At 32.4% G+C, this 25,495-nt stretch overlaps 1 protein-coding gene across 1 annotated transcript in view; it reads right to left on the reverse strand.

Moving 5' to 3' along the window:
• Positions 1 to 979: 979 nt before the first annotated feature.
• The window catches only part of DNAlig1 (DNA ligase 1), a 42,038-nt gene continuing 17,522 nt past the window's right edge, over positions 980 to 25,495 (reverse strand). Inside the window, 12 exon segments of the mRNA XM_076453077.1 lie at positions 980 to 3,222; positions 5,208 to 5,300; positions 5,656 to 5,853; positions 5,959 to 6,111; positions 6,410 to 6,469; positions 6,471 to 6,493; positions 10,684 to 10,888; positions 12,427 to 12,651; positions 14,493 to 14,694; positions 17,948 to 18,216; positions 21,167 to 21,268; positions 23,691 to 23,928. Coding sequence (XP_076309192.1) covers positions 3,142 to 3,222; positions 5,208 to 5,300; positions 5,656 to 5,853; positions 5,959 to 6,111; positions 6,410 to 6,469; positions 6,471 to 6,493; positions 10,684 to 10,888; positions 12,427 to 12,651; positions 14,493 to 14,694; positions 17,948 to 18,216; positions 21,167 to 21,268; positions 23,691 to 23,928 — 1,849 coding nt within the window. The 3' untranslated portion in view covers positions 980 to 3,141.

Below are 25,495 nucleotides of genomic sequence, written 5' to 3' on the forward strand. Positions count from 1 at the left end.
ATGTTGTAAATTTGTATCTTAATACAAATGGTCGTTTAACTGTCGTAAGATGTCTTGGTTTGTTTATTCGTTGTTTTTTACAGTAATTTCGGTTTAGACATGTATGGGTAATAAACATTAAGAGCTGGTAGTATTAAAGTTGTTAAGATAAAATTTTGTTGTTTAACGTTTTGAACACTTTTCTCTAAATGACAATTTTTTTAGGCTTAAATTAAAAGGAAGAAATTAGGTTGGCGATTGTTGTGCTACATTTTTTTATTTTTTACGTGATGCAAAAGCTGTATAACACAGTGCATATAAAATGAAGGCAAAACGTTATACTTGCAATTGTATGCACCGGCATGTTTAAAATTATACTGTAAAGTTAACTTTAGAAGTGCATTTGACGACCAAACTTTTTTAGTAGCTACAGCCTTCGTATGTGTGGTTTTCACAAATTGCTTCGTTTTAAGCATTTTATAGTTATGTATGGTATTCTTCAGAATGCAAATAAACAATGTAAAACATTAAATATATCAGTGATATTTGCAATGTGTATTGTAACTTGATATACAACCTATTTTCGTGTTTTACGATTGTGTCCAAGATATCTTTTACCACAGTGATCCTGTACTTATATAGAATATGCAACATTGTACCACCAACTTATTCAAATGACAAACTTTTACATCTGTTTAAAAATTACATCTGAAAATTTTCCTAATTATACTAATGATCAGAGGTGGTCAATTATTTGAACAAGCTTATAATTTCACCCAAACTTAAAGACGTTTGTTTTGAATTTCGCACAAAGCTACACAAGGGCTATCTGCACTAGCCATCCCTAATTTAGCAGTGAAAGGATAGAGGGAAGGCAACTAGTCATCACCACCTGTCACCAATTCTTAGGCTGTTCTTTTACCAACAAACAGTGGATTGACCATCACATTATAATGTCCCCTTGGATAAAAGGGTAAACACATTTGGCAGGACAAGAATATTTAGTATGAAACCAAACCTTGTTTTTTATTGGAACTACACTGTATACAGCATTTGTATAGTGCTTCAAATGTAAAATTACTACACCACAAAACAATTAATATAGATATTGCTTATTTATTAATCTTAACATTTGAAAACTTTGCAAAACAAAAAATATCTATACAGTTTTAATCAGTCAGAAGTTTTTGTTGTTAAATACAAAACCACAAATACAATAAGCTATTTCATCCATGCCCAACTTGAATACTGAAATCCTATTTTTAGCATAAATCCCTAAATTTACTTGGGAGGGTTATATCGAAGGTAATTGTCTCGATAAAATTTTGTACTCTGTCAATACAGAGCATTAAAAAATATTTTTTTTTACTTTCTTTCAGTGTGACAAGTTAATGGGAAATTTGAAACACTGCTTAAAAACATTTTATAAATATATTATTTTAGGGTATTCACAGTTAGAGCTTGTTTCTTTTAAAACTAATTAGCTATTTAAAAATATACCTTAAAATACTTTATTTGTTAATTTAGTTTGATACACCTTCACATCATGTATTGATAAACTTTGTGTGACAATAACTCTTAACATAGACTCAGAACTCACACTGCTTAAACCAGTGCTGGTGAAATGCTATTTTATGAAGAATTTTTTTTTTTTTAATTAAGTAAATTAAAAGTTCAATAACCATTTTCTAAAATACAAGTATTTTTACAAATGCACTAACAAATCCTTGAGTTAACCAATGACACTAGTTTTTGACCTAACTTTAGAGGCATTCCAATGCATACAGTTGTTACAAGTCTGAGTTAATTGACCCGGAAACCAAAACCTATGTTTTATTAGAAGTGTGTGTATATATATATATATATATCATTTGGGTACATATCTTAACAATGATTAAAATGCATAATTTCTGATATTCGTATTTGTTTTAATTAACAAGCATGATCTTAAAACTTCAGTTATTTATAATAAAAAATGTGGTTCTTTTCAATATGAACAAATAATTGGAAACAGTTTTAGAAGCACATTACCTTAACAACTTCACTCGTCGTATCTAACCAAGCGTGCGTGTTTTATATTTTCCTATCCCAGCCAACTTTCATCTTAATAAAATATTTATTTTCCTAAATAACTGCAAGAAATGCAATACAAACGTGGTAACACATCAGTGTTATTTTGTATGGGAAAGGGAGGGTGGTGTCTTTTATTAAACGGCATACTTCTCTGTTATAAATGTTTTACATAACCATGCCCATGAATCCACTTGAAGGTTAGTTTCAATAACATGTTTACAATAAATGTATGTTTTTCTTTTAAGCATGCTATGAAAATAATGTTTCTTTTCTGAAACTTCCTAAATAAGAAAGTAGGATATATTTATTTTTTATTTCACATTAACCTACCTAAAGAAGAGTACGTTGTCACTTTTCAGTAGTTTCAACCTACCTAAAGAAGAGTACGTTGTCACTTTTCAGTAGTTTCAACCTACCTAAAGAAGAGTACGTTGTCACTTTTCAGTAGTTTCAACCTACCTAAAGAAGAGTACGTTGTCACTTTTCAGTAGTTTCAACCTACCTAAAGAAGAGTCAGTTTCAACCTACCTAAAGTTTGTCACTTTTCAGTAGTTTCAACCTACCTAAAGAAGAGTACGTTGTCACTTTTCAGTAGTTTCAACCTACCTAAAGAAGAGTACGTTGTCACTTTTCAGTAGTTTAAATTTTTACATGTATTTTTAAAACCTTTATATTTTTAGTTATCCAAACATACTAACAGTTGATTATTTGTGCATCAGATTACATCACTCACTTATTACAAGATTTTTAAGGTAACGAAAAAAACATTTAAATAACCGAGAGTTTCGCCACTCACTTCAACCACAAAGAATCTAAGTTACGAAAGGAAGACACAAACACTCATACTAATTATTAATATAAAGTACAATCTATTACATTCAAACTTCTTATAAGCTACATACATAGTGACAAGAATTAATACACTAGTCACCCAGGCTGAATCCTTAAAATAACAACGTTTGTAGTTTTATGTTTCTGTATAAAGATGAAGTAACATTAGGTAGTGCCGATGAATATTTTATGTTCACACTTTAGTTTCCTTAGTTATGGACACATTTAATAACACACAACACACACTTAATAACACATCTAGTAAAACTCTTCCTCCTCTTTAACTTCATGAGACTTTGAGTTCTTAACTTGATCTTGGTTTCTGTACATTTCTGCTACCTATCAAACAAATCAAATCCATTAAATGAGTTTATGTTTTTACAATTCAGATATGTATAAACGTGTTGAAATATAATTATGACACTAAAATAGAAAATACTCTAACAGATCTAATTTAATTTTTCTAAACCAACAGGGCCTTACAAATAACTTTCATATAACATGATTGAAAATTATTTTAGCCACTGAGAAAGGTTTTAAGCAATGTTATTAACTTTCTTTATGGATTAATACTAAAACAAATACATGTCACAAACATATCAAAAGGAACACAGCTCAAACTTCTAACCCTTAACCAATGTACACCTTTCTATAGGACACCTTGATCTGTAAAGAACCAATGTGTTATATATATAGCCAACTAATTTACACCTTTCTACAAGGCCTTGTGGTCCCTTCAAAAATCCAACTTTTAATGAATAACCAGTTATTTTGCACCTTTCTACAAGGTCTTGTGATCCACCAAAAATCCAACTTTTAATAATAAACCAGCTATTTTACATCTTTCTACAAGGCCTTGTGATCCACCAAAAATCCAACTTTTGACAAGTAACCAGATTAAATAACATTTTAATACATTTTCCTTAAAATAAAAGTATTATCAAAGTGTCTTTCAAGCTGCTGGATATGGTAACATGAAATGTACGTCCACCATAACTGCAACTTCTGTAACATCAGTGAAACACAAATGAAACATCAATAAAAATATAAAATATAAACAGATGAACAACATTATGGCTACACGTTGTAAATCAGAAAAGTACAACTAAAACCTTACTTCCAAATTTTTTATGGTAGTTAAGAGGTCAGTCAATTTGACCAAACCCATACAGAAATAAGAGATAGAAACCAGTAGCTAAAACACAGTTTTTCTTTAAAAATGTCCAATATTTTTCTGGATTTTATTAGAAGTTTATAGAGATTTTGCAAATGTAATTCAGCAGTTTTCTTATGCATAAAGATATTTGTAATTTTAAAATCAAAATTACTTTGAATGTGGAATAGTTAATATTCAAAAAGGAAAGAGGCACAAACACATCTTTATATAAGACATCTTAAAATAAAATTAAAAATATGATATGTTGTTTACAAAATCCTATTAAACTTTATAATAACATACACAATTTTGTGATGATACACATAATGTAAAAAGAAGAAAATTATGTGGCAGGTATTTAGTTTTAAAGGAAGATGAACTTCCCCTGACTGGGGTGTTCAGGGATATTTATATCCCCCTTCGTCCTACTTGCAACAGAATTTCAATGCTATGAGAGTTTGTGTTTACTTTCTCTTAGTGTTGTAACATATCGGATATTTGTGACAAAGTTGACAAAGTAAAGATAGTTTCAGACAAAAGCAACAAAAATGTCTGGTCGATTCAAGGCAGCAGAGCAAAACAATCCAGGCTTGACTCACATAATGTATTTAAAGTTATTGTATTAAAATTATAGCAAGCACAAAATGGTTACAAGACTGGTCCAGAGTGGAAGGGTTAATTAATTAAATACGCACAAATCAATCATTGAAATATTAATTTTTCATTTAAGGTCCACAGTATTATAAAAAGTACTCCAAACATTTTTTAATGTTCCAACTCCAGTGTACTAACCATAATGTAACTTTTTGTTTTTATAAAACACCAGGTGTCTTATTCTTTAGTGTTTACCAACAAATCAGCTTGATTTTTTACAAAGTTTGAAAATATCATAGACTGCAACTGCCTGTTGAAAGAAAAGATGTCATTTTAGCTTCAACACAAAGGCTGAAGCATCATCTCCATTTCTTTCAGTGAACAGATGCAGTCCATTAAAATTTTCATATTTACTAGGACTCCTCTTGTCTTGAGCTTTAACAACTGCTATGGATGTACAACTACAATACCTGAGGAAGGTGGCCATGAAACAGAATGATACAAGTGGAAACAGTCACTCAAATATTTCTGTATAATCAACAGCCAAAAATCTCCAAGTTTTTTTTTTTTTTACCTGAGAAGCAGAAGTTGCATCCTCAGGGTTTTTGTCATCTCGTATCTTCAGAAACCTGGGAAACCTGAGGGATATTCCTTTCTCAGGATCAACCTATACAAGTCAAATTAAATCACTTTATAAGTATTTTTTTTGTCAGTTTTCTCAGATAACATTTTTGTGATATAAAATTGTTAATTCACAGAAACTGTAAAACTAAAGTATAATTTCTAAATATTGTAGAAGAAATATCTAATCAACAATAAAATTATTCTCATGGAATTGTTTTTAAGACGTTTTTAATACAATGTATCTCTAAGTAAACTTTCATTCTCTTTAATATTATACATCATTATTACATAAATATTCAACTTAACCATTAACATCTGATGCTGCTACACGTGTTTAAATCAGTAGATAACTTGACACCCTTCTTTCCTTACAGTTTAGTTAATACACCAAAACTTACAATTCCAACAGCTGCCTTGTGAACAGGAGATATAGATAGATCTGCACATCTTACTTCCCACACCTGAACTGGTTCGAACCATACGTCCACCTGAAGACTCCCATCATACCTGTAGTAGGACTTTGGTTTATCAATGACATGTTGCTTGAGGAAGTTGAAATGGGTCTCCAGCTCTTCATCCTTGAAGCCTGTACCAATCTATGAATATCAAAATACTTTACTGTTTAGAATTATTACAGAAGAGACACACTTTTATATATTAAATATGCCTCTTTCAATCAACTCTTCATTCTGTCAACTTACTTTACATATACTCTGAAACTCTTCATTTTCCACATCATAACAGGCCAACAGATAACCTCCATAAGTTCCTGTCCGTTTACCCTTGCCATGGTATGCTCCAATGACCACTAAGTCTAGAGAATCTCCAACACCTTCCAGGTAATCCTTCTTCAGCTGTTGTCACAGATAATACAGAAATGTTAAAACATCTGAATAAACATACTGACTTATTATGTGTATATAATTATTCAAGTCTTAACAGAGATGTGACAGAATATAACTTTTACACAAGTAACAAGAACCATAGTTAATAATTAAGTGATATTAATGTTCGTTTTTGCCTTTCAATTAATTATAACGTCAATGTGTGTGTATGTGTGAACCAGTTTTACTTCCTTCACTCAGTACATGTCCTTCTGTGTCCCATACATGGAGGTTCCTTAATATTTAAACAATTCAATACTGTTCTCACCTTCAACCAATTGTGCGAACGTTTAGCAATTTCATAAGTTGATTCTACATCCAATGTTTTTTACCATCAGTCCTTCACAGTTTCCTAAATATAAGGGATTATAGGACTTCATTAACAAAAAAATTAAACATTTCTCAGAAAAAACAACAAAAAACATTCAGTACATCTGCAGAAGCGAGTACAACTGTCACCACACTCAAATGAAAATTGATGATAAATGTTTTGGGTAAGACTTACCACCACAAAAGAAAAGATAAGACCACTTGTCCAGGACAATGTTACTAGCCTAAAAACAGTTTTGAAGTTATACACAAATAACACAAAATACTAAATAACTAATAAAAATTGAAAAGAAGAAAATACAAGCTATAGAAAAAAATTGGTTTTATTAGTCTTGTTTGGAAAGGGTGAGGGGGGGGGGTGATAGAAAGTTCTAAATGGGTCCCTATCTTCACCATATATATTTCATAATACCAAATAATAAATGAATGTTCCATGTACACATTAAATAGTCATGTTCATTATTAAATGTTTTATGAATAAAACTTATTAAAAGTGTCAAAGTTTAACTCTCTCCCCACTAAAATTCTGTTAAATTAATTACCTACAGTTGAAAGAAAATATTATGCCTAAACCAGGCTACAAAATTGTGATTTATGTATTAAACAAAAGATTTTTACCAAACACATAAACTTAACCTCAAATTATCTGTGTTCTACGTCACTGTAAAAAATAAAAAAATACATATTACCTGTAAAGTATAAAAAAGCAGTACACACCATGTGGCTTATATAGCAGCAGTGACCAAAAGTATGAATAAAAAACAACAGCATGGTAATTTGTATATCACTGTTCTTAGGGACCACATGTACATCTCATTTCTTCACAAAAGAATTAAACTACCTTCTTCCAAGAGTTTTCTCCTACTTCAGTGCTTACTTCAGAACAAATATGAATTTAAAGGAACCAATAAATCACACTACTTCAATAACGAAACATTGTAGTACAAAGGTCGGCAATCACTAAAAAAAATTAAAGCCATTTTTCTGTTTTTATCTAAGATCAAAATATTTTTTGAGAGCTGCGACATGATGTGACTTGACTGCCTGATGAGACTTCGGCACATCTGCTTACGTTTCACGTTTAAATTCTAAACTGGTTGATAGTAGTTGTGTTATCAATAAAGGCTTTCAAACTTGAATGTAAAATGAGAGCAGATGTTAAATGCAAAATGTATCCTGTTTCTTTTATTTAAAAAAAATGTTTAAATTCAAAGAAACAACACAAATCCAGTGTTAACCTTTCATCTGTATGAAGCATTAATAGATATTTAAATATTTTTGCTATATTTCATAACCTTCAAGTATTAAGAAAAATACATATACCATGAACCTTTTAGACAAGTTTAAGCAAGATGTGCATATAAGAAGAAATGTTATGCAATGCATAGAAAGGACAGTTATATAGCAACCACTGACTGAGAAAGAAAGGTAGGTCACGTACAAATCAAAGATGCTTCCAGAACCAAATCGATGCTCACATATACATGAGAATGAGTAGATGAAGAACTAGGCACGAGATTGTTATCTTTCGACTGATGCCACTGTAGCACAGTAGAAGTTATGAAGAAAGTTCACGTTAAAGGGACGATTCAGGACTTTGATATAGAATTGATATCACATGAAACAAAGAGCAGTACAAGTGAACAGTTTGCCAATTTACCAACTCTAACTTAAACCAATCAATAGAAAGCTTTGGTTTAGCTTCTGGCAAGTCTGCAGAGAATTGTTCAGGATAACTGTGGGTAGGTAGGTGTACTATTTGGACCTTCACAAGAATACCCTGAAAACATAATATACAAACTTGTGTTTTGAGCCAAAAAAGGCAGTCTCAGAAGGCCAAAAATAAAATATTTTCCAGTACAGACAGACCAAATAATGCCTCCCCGTATCTGAAAAGAAGATTCCAAGACACTGATCTTTTCAATTCTATAAAGAGGCCAGAAAACCATCTCAACCTTAATATAAGTTGTCAATACTATTTCTTTCAGTTGAATAGTGTAGTTAATATGGTCATAGGAAAGGATATAATGTTAAAAGAGAACTCATATATTGAAGAATTTTAGAGAATTGAAATACTAATAATTTAGTAAAAATACTGTTGAGTTAGAAGAGACGATTTGATTAGATTAACTAGATATCAGAATACTGGATGTGAAAGTTGTAATTTGAAACATCCATGCTATATTAAACTTTGTGTGTTTTGAATCAGTCTCAACAAACCTTGTAAACAGGGTCAGTGCTGGACCATAATGGCCTCAAGGTTACGTTCCCCCAGATCTTTTTGCCTGAGAATAATAATCATTTGTCAAGTTTATCCCACAAATACACCACCCTTAACAACTGCTAGCTTACATGTGTCACCTAAGGACAAACCTGACACTAACACATTCCAAAGTGTTTATAATTAGTACCCTAACACCATCATCATCAGGGATCTTAACAGTAAGCAGAGACTTTAATTGTTACCAACATCAGTGGCAATTTACTCTGAAAATGTTTAGATGACAATAACGTAACAACATTAAACACCAATCGTATCACTCACACGCAAGATAATAGTATAGAAGGCATCTTAGAACTAACAATAGCTGCACATCTCTAGCCAGACACGCTAACAATTTCAAAGTCCACAAAAATATATGTAGCGACCACTATCCAGTTTCCCTGTCAATCCAACCTGAATGCAGAAATATTATATCATACTCCAATTTTCCCCACAATCAAATTATTTGTCACTGAATTTACAAAATGCCTGGTACCTGGTCATGAAAGTACCCCCCCAATCGATATATATACAATTATCATTATTATATTTTAGGTCCTCATGTATTAACAGACACAATGCACCTCCCTCCTCAACTTGTGCTCTGGGACTGTCAGCTCCATAACGCTGTCCCGTTTGCATCCTCCTAACCCTTGTGATTCTACAATTCTATTTTAAAAATTTAACTTACTTTCCAATCCAAATACCCTTCACACATCAAACATTGAATCATAAAGTTTAGCTGAGTTATTAAACCTATACCTTAAACACCTAACCTGAGTTCCCCATGCAGGGCTGAAGAGAAATGTTTCTGAGTGATCCTGGTTGTCTCACAAGCCCCTTTGAGGTTTAGGGAATGAGTGATCCTGGTTGTCTCACAAGCCCCTTTGAGGTTTAGGGGATATAAAACCAAAACCACAAGTTAGTTAGTTTCAGTTTTTTAGTTAGAATCTCAGATTTAGTTCTTTAACTAGACTGTAAGCTTCCTCGAATTATTAATTTGTGTACTCCTCTTACAACTATGTTTCTGGATTCAACAGAAACCTATTGCGACTGGCCTAAAGTCAAGCTCCAACAACTATCTTACACAGCCACCATTACATGTAGTTAGTTTCAGTTTTTTAGTTAGAATCTCAGAGTTAGTTCTTTAACTAGACTTTAAGCTTCCTCAAGTTAATGACTTGGGTACTTACAACTATATTTCTGGATTCAACAGAAACCTATTGAGACTGGCCTAAAGTCGAGCTCCAACAACTAGCTTACACAGCGACCCATTACATGTATGTCTAATTGGGTCAATTTTGTTTTATTCCATGTTTCTTTATTTTTGTAAGGAATATTTAAAAACAGCCAGCTGGTGACTTCTGTTCTCAAAGATGCAGGAATTTCCAACTACTTCTTTACACTGATGTGCATAACAATAATTTAAGCTACAGTACTTTAAAGGTGACATACTGAAATTCAGGTACAATCAGAAATTCATCGTGGCTAAGACATTTCACTGTGAACTCCATCGATTTGTTTGTTGTTTTTTTTAAATTTCACACAAAGCTACTCGAGGGCTATCTGTGCTAGCTGTCCCTAATTTAGCAGTGTAAGACTAGAGGGAAGGCAGCTAGACATCACCACCCACCACCAACTCTTGGGCTAGTCTTTTACCAACAAATAGTGGGATTGACTGTCACATTATAATGTCCCCACGGCTGAAAGGGTGGGCATGTTTGGCTCGACTGGGATGCAAACCCGTGACCCTCAGATTACGAGTCACACGTCTTAACACGCTTGGCCATGCCAGGCCAATCAAAACAAAATCTTTAGTCAAGTGTTCCAGAAATCATGAACAATCTCTTTTAGTTACAGCCTCATGTAAAAAGACATTATATAATGAAACTTTAATCATAAGTACTTTGTAAGTAACTATTGCATCTTGATGAAAATATAGTACAGACCTTTAATTGATTCTTCTAAAATTTCCTGCACTTCCTCAGTAGTAATGACAGCTTCTGAGCGAGCAAACATAAATTGTCCTTCAATTTCTTCCACAGCCTCTCTAAGTTTTTCTTGTCTGTATCTTAATGGCTTTTTAACTAAAGATTCGCCATTAAGATAGAGCAGGTCAAAGGCAAAGATACAAACTTGGACCTTTATTTCACTCTCACTGGCATCCTAAAAATGTAATGTTTCACAATTCTAAACTCTTTCAAAAATAATCCTGTTTATTCAATCTTCCTACCAGTGTTAACTTTAAGCACGTGTGCTTAAAACTAACCCAACTGCTTAGATATAAATTTTAAATGACAAGGAGGAACACCTAGTTACATCTGACTGAACATGATCACCACGATAACATTAATAAAACACATTTCTACTTCTGTTGTTGCAGAGTGTAGCTCAGATAGACCTCAAATTATAAAGAGTCTTGAATTTCTTTCCAAAATTCACATCTTAAAACCCAGCAAAAAAAAAAAACAACAGTTCTTAAAATTTAAGCCTGTCCCAACATTTTTGTTCCTTTTGCCTGCAAGTTTTTTTTCACAAGACAGAGCAAGAACAATTGAATTATCTAATTATCTTACAGGTATTAAGAACTTATACACATAAATAAAAAAAATTATTAATCCAACAAGAGAAATTAAACTGACATTCACAAACTAAATAAACCAGATAACAGGTTATATCAATACTGTAAAACTAAACAGTAAAATCACTTGTAAAGTGGAAGAAAATCACACAGCAAATATCGGATTCAGGTTTATATTCCGATATGGAGCTAACTACAACTGCCTGAAAATGTCTTTAGTTCAAACCTTTTCCAGCCAATTGTTTTTACCAGAACATATAACAATATTTTTTAAAATATTCTAACTAACTTATGCTCATGAATGTTCAATGGTTATCATGCTTTATGTTTGAACTTTATGTTGATTTATTTTCAGGCTTGATAATGTTTATTCACATTTTTATGAAAGCTCATGCAGAAATGGAAATATTCTGCCACTGGGTTGAAAAGGGTTAAAATAAAAACCATAACTTATAAAAACAGCAAAATGAATGATAGTGTTTGCAAACTTTCGTTTGTTAGCTAAAAAGAGACGTCACCATCCAGGATGGCATGACTCTTCTTTGAATAATTTTAAAACGACCAGGGCGTATTAGAGCAAAATTAATTTCAAAACCTAAGATTTGATGATCACAAACTAATCCCACTTGTTTAAGGTTGTGTTCTCTGAAAAAAAACATCCAAGAAGTATCACAGTCACCTCAAAATTTTTAGGCTTAGGACTAAGATTTATGACTACATGTATAGAATTAGAAGAGACTGTTAACCATTAGTTGGCTAAAAATGAAGTGCATTTAATTTATGTACTGACTGCTCCATAAAAGGTCTTCTGTAATGTTTAACACTCCTACGAAAAGTGGGGCCTAATAGGCCCCAGAGCAACTTGAAAGGTTATTAATATTAGGCTAATAATTTTGTATTTAAATGAAATTGCCATTTAAATCCATTAATGAATGGATTAAAGAGATTCCCACTGTCCCTATCTACTATCTAGCGGAACCACAGCCAGGTGAACGGGCTTGGAGAAATCAGGACTAGAAACGTCTTTTTGTAGGATTGTTAAAACTACATACATTTATAAAATATAAATAACACACAATATTTTGTTCAAGACAAACAAATAGCTAATCACCACATCTAATTCTAAATACCTTTCTTTCCTTGTACTCAATACTTGGAATGGTAAGATCTGTTTATTTTCTTGGTCCCAGGCAACAGCTTCAGAATCCAGAATGAAGGATGTGGTGGAAGGTTTTAAAACTTTGGGAATTCGGGAGATTATATCTGGATATTTAGATGTGTTGTTTTCTTGATTTCTGCTAAAGATATGAACCTCACCACCTTCCAAGAGATGGATCTGTATGAATAAATGTCAAAATATAACACCACAAAACTTAAATCCACATAAGTATATTGTCTCAAAAGAACATGATAGAAGAGATGAGTGTGTCATAAACTCCATACACATCAAAGTATTGTTCTACTTCCACAAAACTGTCTCCTACAGACAAACAAGCATGGGTGTCTACAGGGAACACTTGCTCCCCCTATCTTTTTGTTTACTCATTAAATAAATGAATATTAATATTTTATTCAATTCACAGCTTCACAAAACTTTTCCCTCCCTGGAAACATTTCTACACATGCCCATGTAAACAAATTTAAAATAAACTACATATCTTACATTTATTTGAAAGTATGCTTAACACATTCCATGAAAACTAATTTTTATATTACTTAGGTTAATATTAGTGAAAAGACAGAATTTAATTCTCTGTAGACCTAATGAAAATTTTTACAGATAATATCTCACCATATTTGATCATTGTTTAACATCCAAACATATAAAATAACATATATACCAATCAGTAAGTACCTACAATATCCATAAACATACATCACAGTTAAAAGAACTATCGCACAAGTTCTATTATATTCAGGGATAAATGACAGTAACCAGTCCAATGGGTATTTTTCCAATCAAACCATCAGAAAGCAGACATGTCACAACTTACAAAATCTAAAGTTATTAAATATTCTTTAAATCAGTTGATAAATAACATTACAGCATTAGACCCTCTTGGCAACAAGATTGTAAGGACAAGTTGTTTAATAGGCTTAATGTCAATCATTATTAAACCAATAAGACAATTTCATCTGGATATTACTTTGTATAATTAGTTCATAATGATAAATACATCAAAATGATGTGTTTTATTTGGCTGATGTACTATGATCAGTTCTATGGCTGATGAGAGCTCTTATAATGTCTTATTCTGTCATTAAGTTGAACAGGAAACTAAAAACAAAAAAATCTGAAGGAAATTTACAAATATAAAATTTTTAATTTAATTACTCATTTAAAATAGACTTATTTTAAAATACCAAGCCAATATCTGTATGTGTTTTCTCAGTAAACTATCTATTATGATAATATTCAGTTTCTGTCTGTTCTGAAAAATGCTCACCTTTCAATCTAAATGCAACATTCCTCATGATAAAAAAACCCACTTGAAATAACTATCTCAGAACGGCTGGTATGGGTATTAACACTAACTAATAAAGCAGAGAACCACGTTTCAACCTTACAAAGTCATCTTCAAGTTAATAGAATTAACTTTAACTTGAAAATACCCATACCGGCCATTCTGAGATAAATTTTTTAAATGCAGGTGTGCCCACACTTCATTTTAACAGATGTAAATGAAATGTGTAATTTATATTTTAGTAGACATTTTGTAGAATATATAAAAAGTTAACATTTTTAAAAAAGTCTAAAGTTAATTTGTAAAATAACTTCACTACTTTACTTACTGATAATACTAAGTACAGTAATGTTCAGTTCAAACTAAACAAAACATGTACACATGTACAACACTGTTAATCTAACTTTTTAACAAACACTGTACTTTTTTATTAAATAAAGGTTTAAGTTACAGTAGGCTTAAAAAAAGTGGATTTGGGACTTATCAATTTTTGTGTCTATAATTAGAACTCCTATGTAGTATTACAAAAATCCTGTATTTAAAGAAACGTTGCAATAATTTGACCGCATCTGTTTTGCAAGTCTCTACTAGTATTATAAATTACACAAACAAGAAATATTCTTGGCAGTAAATACTACAAGTACCAGTAGGTTTTTGTTTTCTTTATGAGAGTTTCACCAGTACTTATACCCAGAGTAATTAGATTCAATACCTGGGCTCTCTCTCCATCATATTTATATTCACAAGTGAACTTGGCATTTTCAAAACGTTTCAGCACCTCTTCTATTCCTTTTGTTGGATGAGCTAACATTGGTTTCAGGGGTACTCCAGGTGTTAAATGACAATGGTCAGGCAGTGCTTCCAATCCTTCCTTAAGAATAACTGGGATAATCATGTTGTAGTTTGGACATTCACTGTGTAGAGGGAACATATATAAAAAGCTGGTAGGTTAAGAAATTTGGACAAAACAAGATATTTGATAGTCATCAAAGCATTATTCACTATTAAATAAACTACGTAAAAATTGTGATGTTTCCAGAGATGCCAACTATTTTAAATGACTGAGCGTAATGATTGTAGACAGAACCCTTTATCATTTGCAGCTACTAGGCCTGACCAATGTCTCTAAGCTGTTTATTATTATATTATTATTATAACTATTATTATTTATTTCTGATATAGATTGCTCATTTATGACTGTGTTTTGTGTATTTAATAATTAAATTTTAAAAAATTATTTTGAAATTATGTCTTTTATTTAGTTCAGAGTAACAAACATACTGGTGAAACAACATTGAACATGCACAAACAGTAAGCAGAAAAAGCCTTTGTGTAAGGACTAGTTTATATCATGTTTATGACACTTATTGTAATAGTTTTGCAGCTGTCATAGCCTTTGGTTTCATGAGAATGTCTCTGGATGATTGGAAGTTATAACAACATTGTCCATTTGACTGCATACACATCTTGTGTGTTATAATACTGCTCAAAACTGAGGTGCTCAAGTTTGGTCTGAACTTGCTTTTGTTTTTAGTCACTAAACTAAATATCCTTTCACTGTCAGCATTAGAATGGAAGATTGTAAGAATTCCAAGCATAACCCTACACAGAATGTCATACTTCTGGTTACCATTTCCATCCTTAACTGTAGACAGCTGAACCAAAACTTGTCAACATTCAACTGAAGGACAGTTTCTGAGAAAGTATCAATTTGATAGTTCAAATATTGACCTTCCAACTTGTCAATAGTGTCGTGCTCATGTGTATTGACAAGGACAGGATACCTGTCTGTGAAGAAACGTAGAGAAGAGAAATCTTTGCTGACTTTCAGTTTTGGATCAGCAACCTCTGCGTGAATCAGAAGTTCATCATTTAGAGGGAAATGTTTCATCATGTAATTTGTAGCTGCAATATAGTATTTCTTGACACTGGTGTAGAAGCTGATCAGGTCCAGGTCCTTTAACAATGTATTCCTTGGCAGCATTTCCAATAGAAACTGCCTCATCAGATTTGTGTAAGGATTCATTGTTGTACTCAAGTTCAGTGATGTTACCTTCACTGGCTTGATGTATCTGACAAGTATATTTTAACTTGTGTAATCAGAGTTCTATGCATAATGTGTATGCAAGGTTCTTCTCTTTGCAATATCAAATTGGCTTGCTCAAATAGAGGAATTGGAGACTGAATAAAAAGACAAAATAACAAGTTTACTTTGTTGTCCAAGAAAACTTAACTTATCTAACTTGCTCTGCACACAACTTTTCTTGGTTACTTCCTTGCTAGCTTTGGTTTTCTTCTTTTTTTTCATTGATTGTCTCTTCTTTAGTTCAAGGTCAAACTACCTAAACATATATTGAGTTATACCAAATATTGCTGCTTTTGGAGACTGTTGTCTTGTGTCCCTGTGTGGCCAAAAGGATATCCTGACTGTTAAAGTCTCTCTGCCTTCAATGGCTTCCACATGTTCAATATTTTGTTGAAGCACACCCCAAGTGATAGCCATCTTATGTTAACAAGTTGTAGAATTTCTTTTGTTTCTTTGTCATATAATCCTTGAAACTCTTTGAAATGTTGTTTTCTGCTAACACTTTTGTCCAGAAAATAGTAGATATCTATCAATATATCAGAAACTGGGCAGGGCAGTTCTCTGGAAGCTTTCTGGGCAGCAATATTCATGAGGTGACAGGCACAGCTTATGAAGTAAATGCTAGGCTGTCATCTTGAGATGTGTCCCATCATACCTTTACCTATACCAGACATAACCGAGGCATTGTCTGAAGAAAAACTAAGAAAGTTTTCCCATGGAAATTTCCTCTTTGTCAATTCGTGGTCCAAAAGCTTGAAAATATTCTCTCCTGTTGAAGCTTCTTTCAATTCCACCATTACCAAAAGAGAACAAACAATTTTTCCAAGCAAAGGGTCAAGATATCGTACAACCACTAGATACAGTTTTGAGTCATCCATGTCTGTGGATCCATCTGTGGCTAAACTGTAAACACTGTTAGTAAGTATGCTTGAAATCATTTTGTCATCTTCACAACCCAAATTTGTACAATGGATGTAGTTTTGGTTCTAGCACAGCCATATTTTTTTCGCTATATCAGAGTCTGGGAACATTTTTCTGAATAGATGTCCTGCATGATCAGCTACAGCTAGGGGTAAATTATGAGCAACGACAAATTATGTGAACATCATCTCTGCATTTATGGTTTCATACTCTGAATTCTTTCTCACAAATGTCGTTATCTGCATCGTTTTTGTGTCTTCCCCTCAGCCCTTTGTTTGTGAAATGCTGATTTTGACCGTCTGAAACAATCGTTTATCCTGCTATGCGCCACAGAAAAATTGATATGACAAACTGTACAAAATGCATGACTGTCACTGACTTTTGATGCAATGACCAGATATTTTGCACTATACTCTTTCCTAAATTTTTGATTCACAGTTTTAGTCCTTTTAGATTTGCCAGAAACAAGACAATCAGGTGAATGATGCCTTTTTTTTCCCATCTTGTGAATGATCACATTGGTGTTTCTACGCCACTTAGAAAACGAGAAATACACATCTACGCAAGCGCTGATTGGGTGACAAGCACTGATGGCATAACTATAGATTCCCCCACGTACCCAATATGGAGAAGTTCTACACTCAAACTGTTGGTAGACATCGGAGATACAAATATTTTTTTATTATTTCAAGCACAAACATGATTATTTCAAGTAGCCATTTGGACTCTGTCTTTTATTTATTATCAAAATTTATTGTATCTCACTAGAAATTTTCTTTTCACCCTTTTCAAGCCCTGGAGGAACAAGTTATCACTTTATTGTATAGGCCTATATAATATATAATAATTTGGGAGTTGCAACAAGTGGTAATATTTGTCTGTATGAGCGTATAGTCGTAATGTATACATCAAAATCGTAATGGTTGGCATCTCTGTATTTCAAGTTTATGTCCCTTTAAAAACATTTTTCTTTCCATTAAGTAAAAGAAAAATAAATGAATTTGAATGGAAATGTTGTATAAAATAATAAATGAAACCCCTTTAATCCCCACAGCAGAACAGTTCACCACAGCAGAACAGTTCACCACAGCAGAACAGTTCACCACAGCAGAACAGTTCTGAGTAGTTTAGCAGAACAGTTCTTAAAACAACCAGTTTACCAATAGACAGTTTTCAGTAATAGGATGCCTTCTTCAAGCTTTTTCTTAAGGTTTTCAGCACTCAAGCTCTTTGACAAATCAATAATCTCAGGTGGGTAACTCTGTGATGGAGGAGTGAGGACAACAGCCTGAGCTAATGCAGACAGTACAGACTGCTCAGCCAAACCTATTCTCAACTTTCCACCAAGAGACCTGATGAGGTACCTGGCTTCTGATTGGCGACAAGCGACAAACAGTCCTTGAATTTTGTCCATTTTTTTTGTCATTGCCTGAAAAAAGTTTTAAATGAAACAAATTCACCTCAGACGAGTTTGGCCAACTCTTCCACTAAATAATAATATGATATGTAATCAGAGGCCTAAATCAATATAGAACAATCACAGAATCTGTAAATAGAGACAAAACCTGCAGACTTTCACTATCTTGAACTTATTAAATGTAGAAATTCATATCACTGATTCTGCAGAACACTAAACAGAGCACTGAATAATGCACAGAGGAAGGCACTACGACCTAAAATAAGTTTCCAAAGAAGTGAACACTTAATCTGGTTCATTAATTACACTGATTGATAGATTCATTAAGTCATTATACTTTGTTAGCTTTTGATTGTATTCTAGTCAATATTTATTGTTTAAAACATTTTTACATAATCTAAATATCATACATGACTAATTTTATTTTGTAAAAGAACCTCAATGCTTTACCATTGCTCATGTATCTGATAAATACATCAAAATGTAGTCATACTATGTATTATGTATCATTCAATTAATTACCTATTACAAACGTGCATCTAAGTATAGCACCCGATGTAGAGAGAAATCCAAAACAATATTCATTGAAGTCTGAAAACTTTAGGCATATTTAATAACAGCTCTCAGATATACTATGAGTACTTTTGACACTGTTAGAACCAATACTCATTAATTACATTGTATGTCACATATTGTATTTTCAATTTTACTTTTCTTGAAAAGGAAATCTTTAATACCCTTATCAAACAGTTCATCCACTGTATAATAACAAGCAGTAAATTTGATGCAATGTCACAGTATTATTCATCTTTTCCACACTGACCTTAGTTCCAACTGAATTTTGGGTAGGCTGATAATTTTGCAAGCTCAAAATTCTTACACCCATGTGGCTAAGCCCAGATAGCAGCCATAAAACATATGTTAAACAAATGGCATTCAAATTCACAGCCCTCATGTTGTGAGTCAAGCACCCTAACCACCAGACCCATGTAACCATGCACCACAATGTTATTCATGTACCTAAATTAATTTAGGTTACTAGCCAACTTTTTTAAGACAGACTGAATCACAAGCAATCAATTCAGCCTTACACCCACCACTATACTGGTACAGATATGTTGATGATACAATTGCTGGATTCACATCTACAGAACACACACTTAGTTTTTTCAATCACATCAACTTGATACACCCTATATTAAGTACATCTGTGAACAGGAAAAAACTAACCAAATAGCATTTCTTAACCTCAAAATCACTAGAACTGATACACAATTCAAAATAGAAATCCACAGAAAAATCACCCATGCTGGACTATACATTTTCTCGGACACATGAAATAAAACAAAAACTCAACATATTAAGAAACCAAATAAGCACAGCCACAAAGCTATGCTCACCTGATAATTATTAACAATGAAACCAACAAATTAAAACAACACGTCATCAACATCAACAAATTTCCTCAAAAAACTGTGGAAAAACTATACACACACACCTAGACCAACAACAAACAAACAATGATAAATCCCAAGATACAAACTATAAAACCTAATACTGTTGCATATCATATGTTCCCAACATCAGCAAAATATAACAAACATTTGGAAAAAAAATTATAACAAAACAGAACATTCCAGTAAACACCAAATTTATTCAAAAACAAGGTACAAAACTAAAGTCCATACTATGTAAAAACTACACTGACAAACACAGCACCAACATAATTTATAAAATACAATGCAACAACTGCCACAACTTCTATACTGGAGAAACAAGCAGAAAAATGGAAACTAGATTCAAAGAACAAAAAAAAATACCTTCACACATTTTTGAACACTTCAAACCAAATAAATATAACATAACCAGAGAAAATACCTAGATACTAAGTAGGATTTGTTTGTTTGTTTTGGAATTTCGCACAAAGCTACTCGAGGGCTATCTGTGCTAGCCGTCCCTAATTTAGCAGTGTAAGACTAGAGGGAAGGCAGCTAGTCATTACCACCCACAGCCAACTCTTGGGCTACTCTTTTACCAACGATTATTGGGATTGACCGTCACATTATAACGCCCCCACGGCTGAAAAGGTGAGCATGTTTGGCACGACTGGAATGCGAACACGCGACCCTCGGATTATGAGTCGCACGCCTTAACACGCTTGTCCATGCTGGGCCACTAAGTAGGAAAACAAATATAAACAAATGCAAAATCAAAGAAGCCTTACTTATACAGCAACTAAAACCAAACTCAAACCAATATAAAGGAACACCTTTATACCTATACTAATTAATAACCTAACATCCACCTGCAGCTCCCCCTACAATCCCGTACCCTCTTATACTCTCGTCCCTTAGATGTGCCTGGCAACTCTCTCTTTCTTAACCTGAAGATGACCTAGGAAATTCAAAACGTTGTTCTCTCCTTATCAGTAAATGTGTTAATACCCATACCAGCCGTTCTGAGATACATTATCAGTACCAATGGAAAGGAAAGGTTGAGCTAGAAATAAGGTTTCTTCATCCTACACATTCTAAAGTTATGTTCAACGTCTCCCTTACCCACCTGTTATTCATATGTTATTGCAATCCATAGGCGTAGTTCATTAGCTTAAAACTGAGTTTTAATGTAATTTCTCATATGTTTATTATTATTGTGCAACTCAAGTTTTACAAAATACACTGCATTTAGAGATGGGTTAAAAACAAAAACGTTACCCCATTCTACGTTTAAGCAATATATTGTACTACCATTATGCGAAAAGTGGGTATTCCCAGAAAAAAAATACAATTTTGTTGAACACATACATCAGTGTTTTATCAACAGCAGAAAATCCACATTAAAATAAAAACTGCATGCTGGGCTGATAAATATAGATCAATTATTAAATACAATAACTAAACTATCAAACTAAAAAATACACAAACTAAGTCACTACTTTTGTATAAATATAAAATATACTTACAGCATTCCCTGTCATTTGAGCAATTTCTTTAAGTTTTGAAAAAACACCAGCAAGAGTTAACTTTGGTGGTGCAAACATAATTCTCTGGTTGCTTCGACTAGTCTAAAGAAATAGGTAAAAGAATAAATATTTCACCTTCAACGTAAACTATTATATTTTTTTTTATCATATTAAATAATCAGACAGAATTATTTTCTTTTGTCCAACATACAAAACGAATATGATAACCAAGCTACCAAAAATGTTTACTACTATTTTAAACTTAAGACAGATACGATAAAGAGAGCCTTTTTAAATAATGTTCCAAGCAATATAGATTAACAACCTGCAAAAAGTAGACAAATTAGCTTACCTCTCAAAATTTTTCTGGCTTTCTAAAAGTCGTTACAAATTCATCCAAACTAGTCAATAACTTTCTCATGGGAATGACGCTGGTACACCGAGTGAAACTTACATTTAAACATTCAGAAAATAATGTTATACAACACATCATTTGATAGATGAAAACCTTGAGTTTCTATTGGATGTAGATAATATATAATTAAATGTAAGAGAGAACAATTAACAAGTCATGAAAGAGAGGACACGACAAGATGAGTCTGATTTTCTAATCAACGATAGTTCAGTAACCAAACAAAGTTAGAGATTATAATAACTTATAATGTGGTTTATATAGAGTAATTTATGTTTAATTTTATACTTTTTCAAGGGGTGTTGGATGACATGCTAAGAGAAAATGTGTCACACTGGGGAAATTCAGGAGTTTTAAAATTCTGCTTTGTAGAATTAAGAACTTAAAGCTCATACACTACTAAAATATGGTTTCTCAGCTAAGATTTTACACTATTCTAATTTGTATAACACAAACAAAAAGTAGTTTAATAAAAGTTTGAATCTAAGACAGTAAAACTTTGTGTCATAACAGTATAGGATACTTGTGTCAATAGGGTTAACCCTCTTGATACTGGCTTAGTCTACATGACTGGCCATGTGATCTCTTTGCACTTATTTAGTCATTTTAGATTTAATACTTCTAACTTTCAATATAATGTGTAAGTCTTCAAAAACACTGACAGTATTTGACTTAATATTATGTCTTTAACAAGCAATAAAATCATAATTTTTAATAAAATAAAAAAGATTTGTCAATGAATATATTAAGTACTTGTTTTGTATAGTCTGTGTATGAGGTAATTTTCATGTTAGAACTAAGAATACTTTTCCTTACCTCAAAAATCTCAAATTTCCTTTGTGTAATCCCAAAGACCTAAATATATTTCAATAAAATTTGATAGTTTATCTGTTATTTTCTACACCCTAACTCCAAATGGGATTGGTCAATTTGACCGACCATGTAACCATAAAAAAATAAATAAATTACCCTTTTTTTTTCTTTTTAGAATAACTTCATATTGTAAGTAGCTTTAAGTTTGTAACAGTACACATTTATTTATAATTTAAGTTTATTGTTCTATTTCCCTATGAACCGTGACTAACTACTGTCTGGGCCATTATAAGTTGTAAATCACGCAGGACACATGCAGATCATGTTATCAAATTACATTACCCACGAGCTACTACAACAAGTACAAGCAGCTTGCATGCATGCCTCAGGGAAACAGTTTTATTATATTATTTATTTTACTTAATCTAATTTTAACTAATCTAAAATATTCTTATTATTACCTTTTATTTATTTTATAATTATATGTAAGGTAAGGAATAAACATGAAAAACATGAAATAAAATACTTATCAAATCTTCTTTTTATTTAATATTGGTCGGCAAAGAAAGTTAACCCCAATTTTTTATCCTAATTTTTTCTAAATTAATTACACTAAGCAAATACAATCAACTCAATATGCCCAATTTCCTTCAGAAACAATTTTTATTTCATCTGTTATCTATTTGAATTTTATAACTGTAGTTAATACCAATAAAAGGATTACATAAAACTCACAATAAAAGAATCCAAGTATCAGATGGTAAGTCAATGAATCACACTCTGAATTTTGTAATTTATACGTGTCCAGGTCCACTTTTTCTCCTATAATACTTCCTTTTTTTCACTGCCTGTTCCCATTTTAGTTGGATTCAATTACTAAAATAACTGTAAGTACCTCCTATGTTTCGTCACTTTTTTCTGCTATATAAAATTGTATTAAGGAGGAAGTTTTTATACCAAGAATTTATTCAGCACCAACTGAAATTAATTTTCTGTTTGTTATAAACAGAAGTTTTGAACAATGTGGTTTTAAGAGAACTACTACAATTGATGTGATAAAAAAATAACTGTTATCAGTGAATGCTCGAACAAGAATCAAAGCGGGGAATAGACACTCTTCAGGTAAAGGAGATACTGCTCATGAGAGGCTTTGGTTTCCTGAAGCTAGAATGCCCTTCATTTTTATTATGTCTATTTATAGGCAGCAAAGTTACAAATGTGTAATAGAGGATTCAAATTTAGTAAGCTTTAGTTGGTACACGTTAGTTAACTATTTTCTATCTAACATTTGCTATTTACCTCTGCTACAATTCCCAAATCCCCTTTACTTGACACGTCATTTTTAATCTTTTCCACTGTTCTACCCGTTGCTTGGGCCACAGCTTTCATCAGTACTGTTTCTCCAACACCAAGTTCTATACCTTCATAATCTGGAGCCAGCTTATTTAAACACAAGTACACAGCATACAGTAGATCATCAGGCGACATAACTATCACAGATCGAAAGAAGTTGGCCAAAATTTCTATCATTTTTAATCTGAAAACAACATAAGTAACACGTAAGACTAAAAATGAAATGCACAGTTTTAGTTTAAAAAACTGTCATTCTATTTGAATATAATAAAATAAGAGAAGGGAGAATTACTATCACTAAATTTTGATTATAAGTTGCTTTTCTGGTTATCAGAAATACCTTTTTGTGATAATTTTCTAACAGCTTCATTAAGTACACTAAATACCATTAGAATTAATATAAACAAGTTTCAAAACAAACATTACTTTACATAATTCCTCATAATATAATTAACAAACTTTCAAAGTAAAAAAGTTTCATTCCAATCATCATTAATATTAATTTTAAAAATAAGTATAAAATACTATTAAAACTACATTTTCTCATAAAACTGAATTTCAAACCCTGATTTCACTAATACTTAAAAGACATATTACTGTAAACTTTTCACTTAACACATCAAATACCCTTTTATGTAGTAACCTTTTTCTCATGTTCCTGAGAAAATTGCCCATTTATATTCAGATACTCAAGTGGATGTCAACTCAGATCCATACGGCAACAGTCAGATGTGGGAGGAAATGAATCAGTTATGAACAATTTAATATTAACTCTTTTCAACTTGCATGAGTACTATATGAAAAAATAATACAAATACAGAAGACCCTGAAAGTGACAGAAAGCAGTATCAACCTTAAGTAGAGAAGTAAGATGTCACAGACAGCACCCTTGTTCTGTTCTAGTTACCAGATACGTATGTATATATGCATATGTCAGGAGAAGTTGTTTGAGAATTTAGACCTCATGAAAGGTTAATGGTGAACAGTGAAACCTGCAGATAAATTATACTAAATGTTATGAAATATATTTCTGATGCCTCAGAAATTAAAATGGCTGTTACCTTCAGAAGTTTTTGGAGGCAAGAAAAAAAAAGAAACTAAATATAGCACCGTCTTGTTTATTACAGAACTTACATTCAAAGTACACAGAGTTCTAACTGTACGTAGCCACTCCTGATTTTGAACTGATAATTATAAACGAAAAATAAATTTAGGAGATGGCTTGAATAAATGATGAAAAAATCTTCCTTATTACAAGTGTGAAATGTTTGGAGAAGTTTTTGAAATCCTGCACATTATTTGCTTGTGTTAAAGTTTCTTTTATCACCCAATCAAGCCATCTTGAAACTTTATTTTCTAAAAGTGGGTTTCTCATAATCAAATTAGACGGAGGCTTGTTTGTTTTGGAATTTCGCACAAAGCTACTCAAGGGCAATCTGTGCTACCTGTCCTTAATTTAGCAGTGTGAGACTAGAGGGAAGGCAGCTAGTCATCACCACCCACTGCCAACTCTTGGGTTACTCTTTTACCAACAAATAGGGGGATTGATCATCACATTATAATGCCCACATGGCTGAAAGGGTGAGTATGTTTGGTGCAACGAGGATTTGAACCCGTGACCCTCAGATTACGAGTCGAACACCTTAACTCACCTGGCCATAGAGGGAATGCAACTAGTCAACAGCACCCACCACCAAATCTTAGGCTATTCATGTAAGACCAAATAGCAAAGGTATCACTCTTATATGGCA

This window comes from Tachypleus tridentatus, chromosome 9 (genome assembly GCF_004210375.1).
Source record: "Tachypleus tridentatus isolate NWPU-2018 chromosome 9, ASM421037v1, whole genome shotgun sequence".
NCBI lineage: Eukaryota > Metazoa > Arthropoda > Merostomata > Xiphosura > Limulidae > Tachypleus > Tachypleus tridentatus.